The sequence below is a fragment of the Hevea brasiliensis genome, chromosome 17 (genome assembly GCF_030052815.1).
Source record: "Hevea brasiliensis isolate MT/VB/25A 57/8 chromosome 17, ASM3005281v1, whole genome shotgun sequence".
Taxonomy (NCBI): Eukaryota; Viridiplantae; Streptophyta; class Magnoliopsida; order Malpighiales; family Euphorbiaceae; genus Hevea; species Hevea brasiliensis.
Genome location: NC_079509.1, coordinates 12,492,269 through 12,494,541, shown reverse-complemented (window position 1 = coordinate 12,494,541; position 2,273 = coordinate 12,492,269). Strand labels below are relative to the sequence as shown.

The 2,273-nt window shown below is 38.1% G+C and overlaps 1 protein-coding gene across 1 annotated transcript; it reads right to left on the bottom strand.

Moving 5' to 3' along the window:
- Positions 1–965: 965 nt before the first annotated feature.
- On the bottom strand, positions 966–1,912 carry LOC110657813 (basic leucine zipper 43-like). Its single transcript, XM_021815177.2, has one exon. The coding sequence runs from the start codon at positions 1,712–1,714 to the stop codon at positions 1,115–1,117; it is 600 nt and encodes a 199-aa protein (XP_021670869.1). The 5' UTR covers positions 1,715–1,912; the 3' UTR covers positions 966–1,114.
- Between the last annotated feature and the right edge of the window lie 361 nt (positions 1,913–2,273).

Below are 2,273 nucleotides of genomic sequence, written 5' to 3'. Positions count from 1 at the left end.
TCCTTATTGTGAAATATCATCGATTGTGAACCTATTTATGATACTTTGTGCTAGAAATACTGTCATTCATATTCTTAACAACTTAAGAATAGAATTTCTAACAAAATATCAAAGGACATTTTCTACTACACATAAATATATTATATAAACGGAAAAGTGAAAATACATTTTATTAATAAAAACATGTACAATACAAGATACATACTAAAATGATATGCTCTAGGGCATACTACTAAGAAGCAACACCGGAGGATATGCAGGTTTGTGATGCCAGCAGAATTGGTGAAAACAATGTAAACTCAGGGGAACAAGCTTACACGGGCTGTGATGGACTCACAAAAAGCTAAGAATAGTGATTGTGGGGGTGATTAGTGGATACCCTTTTCACATGTTTTTGCATCTTGTAGTTGTTTTTATTTTTATGATGAGCCACTATAACCAGCACCTCCACTATCATTTGTCTTCTTGCCTCTGGTATTGTAAGCAATAAATGACTGGCTACGGGCCTCTCCTCTTTGCTTCGCCATGAATGGAGTCTGTTCAGACAAGATCCATCACTGACAAGAATTACTTGTTTCTTCACCACATTTTTGTACACCTGAAAAAAGTTTTTACTTCCTCCTATAGAAATTAAATAGTTTATTTCATATCATACGTTTCCATTATCCTTTATTTTTTGTTTTCATATTTCATCTTCCAGTGCTATTTCATGTTCTGTCTATGATTGATAATTCAGCTGAAATTCTAATCAGAGTTGGTGGGGTTCTTAAAATGATTAAAAGATATATGCAAATATAACGTCTCTGATTTGTCTATAATGGATCGATGGATTTCATTTTCAAGTCTTTTTTTAATATATATATTTTTCCTGTGCTGGTGTACTAAACTACCAACACATATGCGGCGAGAAGATCCATAATAAGTTGTTTAATGGGATTTGATTGTAAGTGGAATGTGAGAAATGATGATTAAACTGAGCAGGAAGAAGATGGTTAAGAGCTGTTATTGCAGCCTCCTTTTGATCTCATATACAAACTCAAATGAAGGTAATGACTGATTACCACCACAACGAACAGGAGGACATAAAGTAGTTATTATGGAAAAACATATATTTTCAGTGAAGGAAGTCTACAGAACTAGAGATGGATTGGTTTGAGGATTCAGCTCTGAGATGGGCTGTGTTGCAGGGGATCTCTTCCAGGTCTCGTAAAGCACTGGCAGTGAAAGGACTACCAATTTGGAGGTCAGTAAGCATTTGTCGAAGATCAGAAGCTTCTTCTTTGAGCCTTGCATTTTCCTGAAGAACACGGTCATGGCACTCAGACACATGATTCAACTTGTCTATCAGATTATGGTTCTCAGTTCGAAGACGAACCACCTGAGACCATAGCTCATCTAGGTGCTTTTGTTTCCTCATCCGCGACCTGCGAGCAGACTCCCTATTGGAAATCATTCTCCGCTGCTTCCTTTCATCGATGATGCTGAGTTGGTTTTCCTCAGCTTCGTCAGAAGTTGAGTTGTTGCTGAGACTTGAGGATTGAGGGGTGAATTCGTGGACAGGTTGAGGGAAGGGAGGGTTGTGAAAGTTGCTAAAGATTCTGTTAAAATGGAAGTCTGGTATGTTGCTCTGCTGTATCAGGCCAAGGTTAGCTGCGAATGGAATAGGGCTTTCGGCTGCCAGATAGTGAATACCTGTGAGCTCACCTGGAAGCATGCTGAAATCCTTGAGATGATACTAGAAGGTTTTTGTTTTGTATTCAGAGGTTGTAGTAGGGGAGAATGGCAAGAGGAGTGAAAGGTTTTATAGGAGAAAAAAAAAGGGCTAATGACGTGGGCCAATTTTCATAAACAAGATTAACAGTATCAGAAATGCTTCGTGAGCAAAATTTTTAAATATGAGATTGGAGTGGTCCATCAGAGTGGAATTATCTAAATAGTTAACATCAAATACCTAATTCTCACCCCTGCCCATTTTTTCTCAAGTTTTTTATTAAACTGGACTAGGCAAGAAACACCTATGCAGACTCTTCTCTGATTTTGTGATCATGATATTGGCACTTTCCTCCTGTGTTTCCTTTGTCCCAGTCATTAGTGTGCAATATCTTGTCAAGGCAAGAGCTCCATTCACCATTCTGAACAGCCTTGGTGAATGGTGGTCTTGACTCTTGATTGTCCTCTGTCAGAACTGTAGCAATGTCAATGGAACAGATACTCTCGGACTTTGACAATAGTAAAGAAAGCAAAAAGACAAATTCAGTAGCCACAAATTATCC

Bases quoted from the DNA above. Each gene is read 5' to 3' on its own strand.
- LOC110657813 (XM_021815177.2), bottom strand. From the start codon at position 1,714: ATGCTTCCAGGTGAGCTCACAGGTATTCACTATCTGGCAGCCGAAAGC.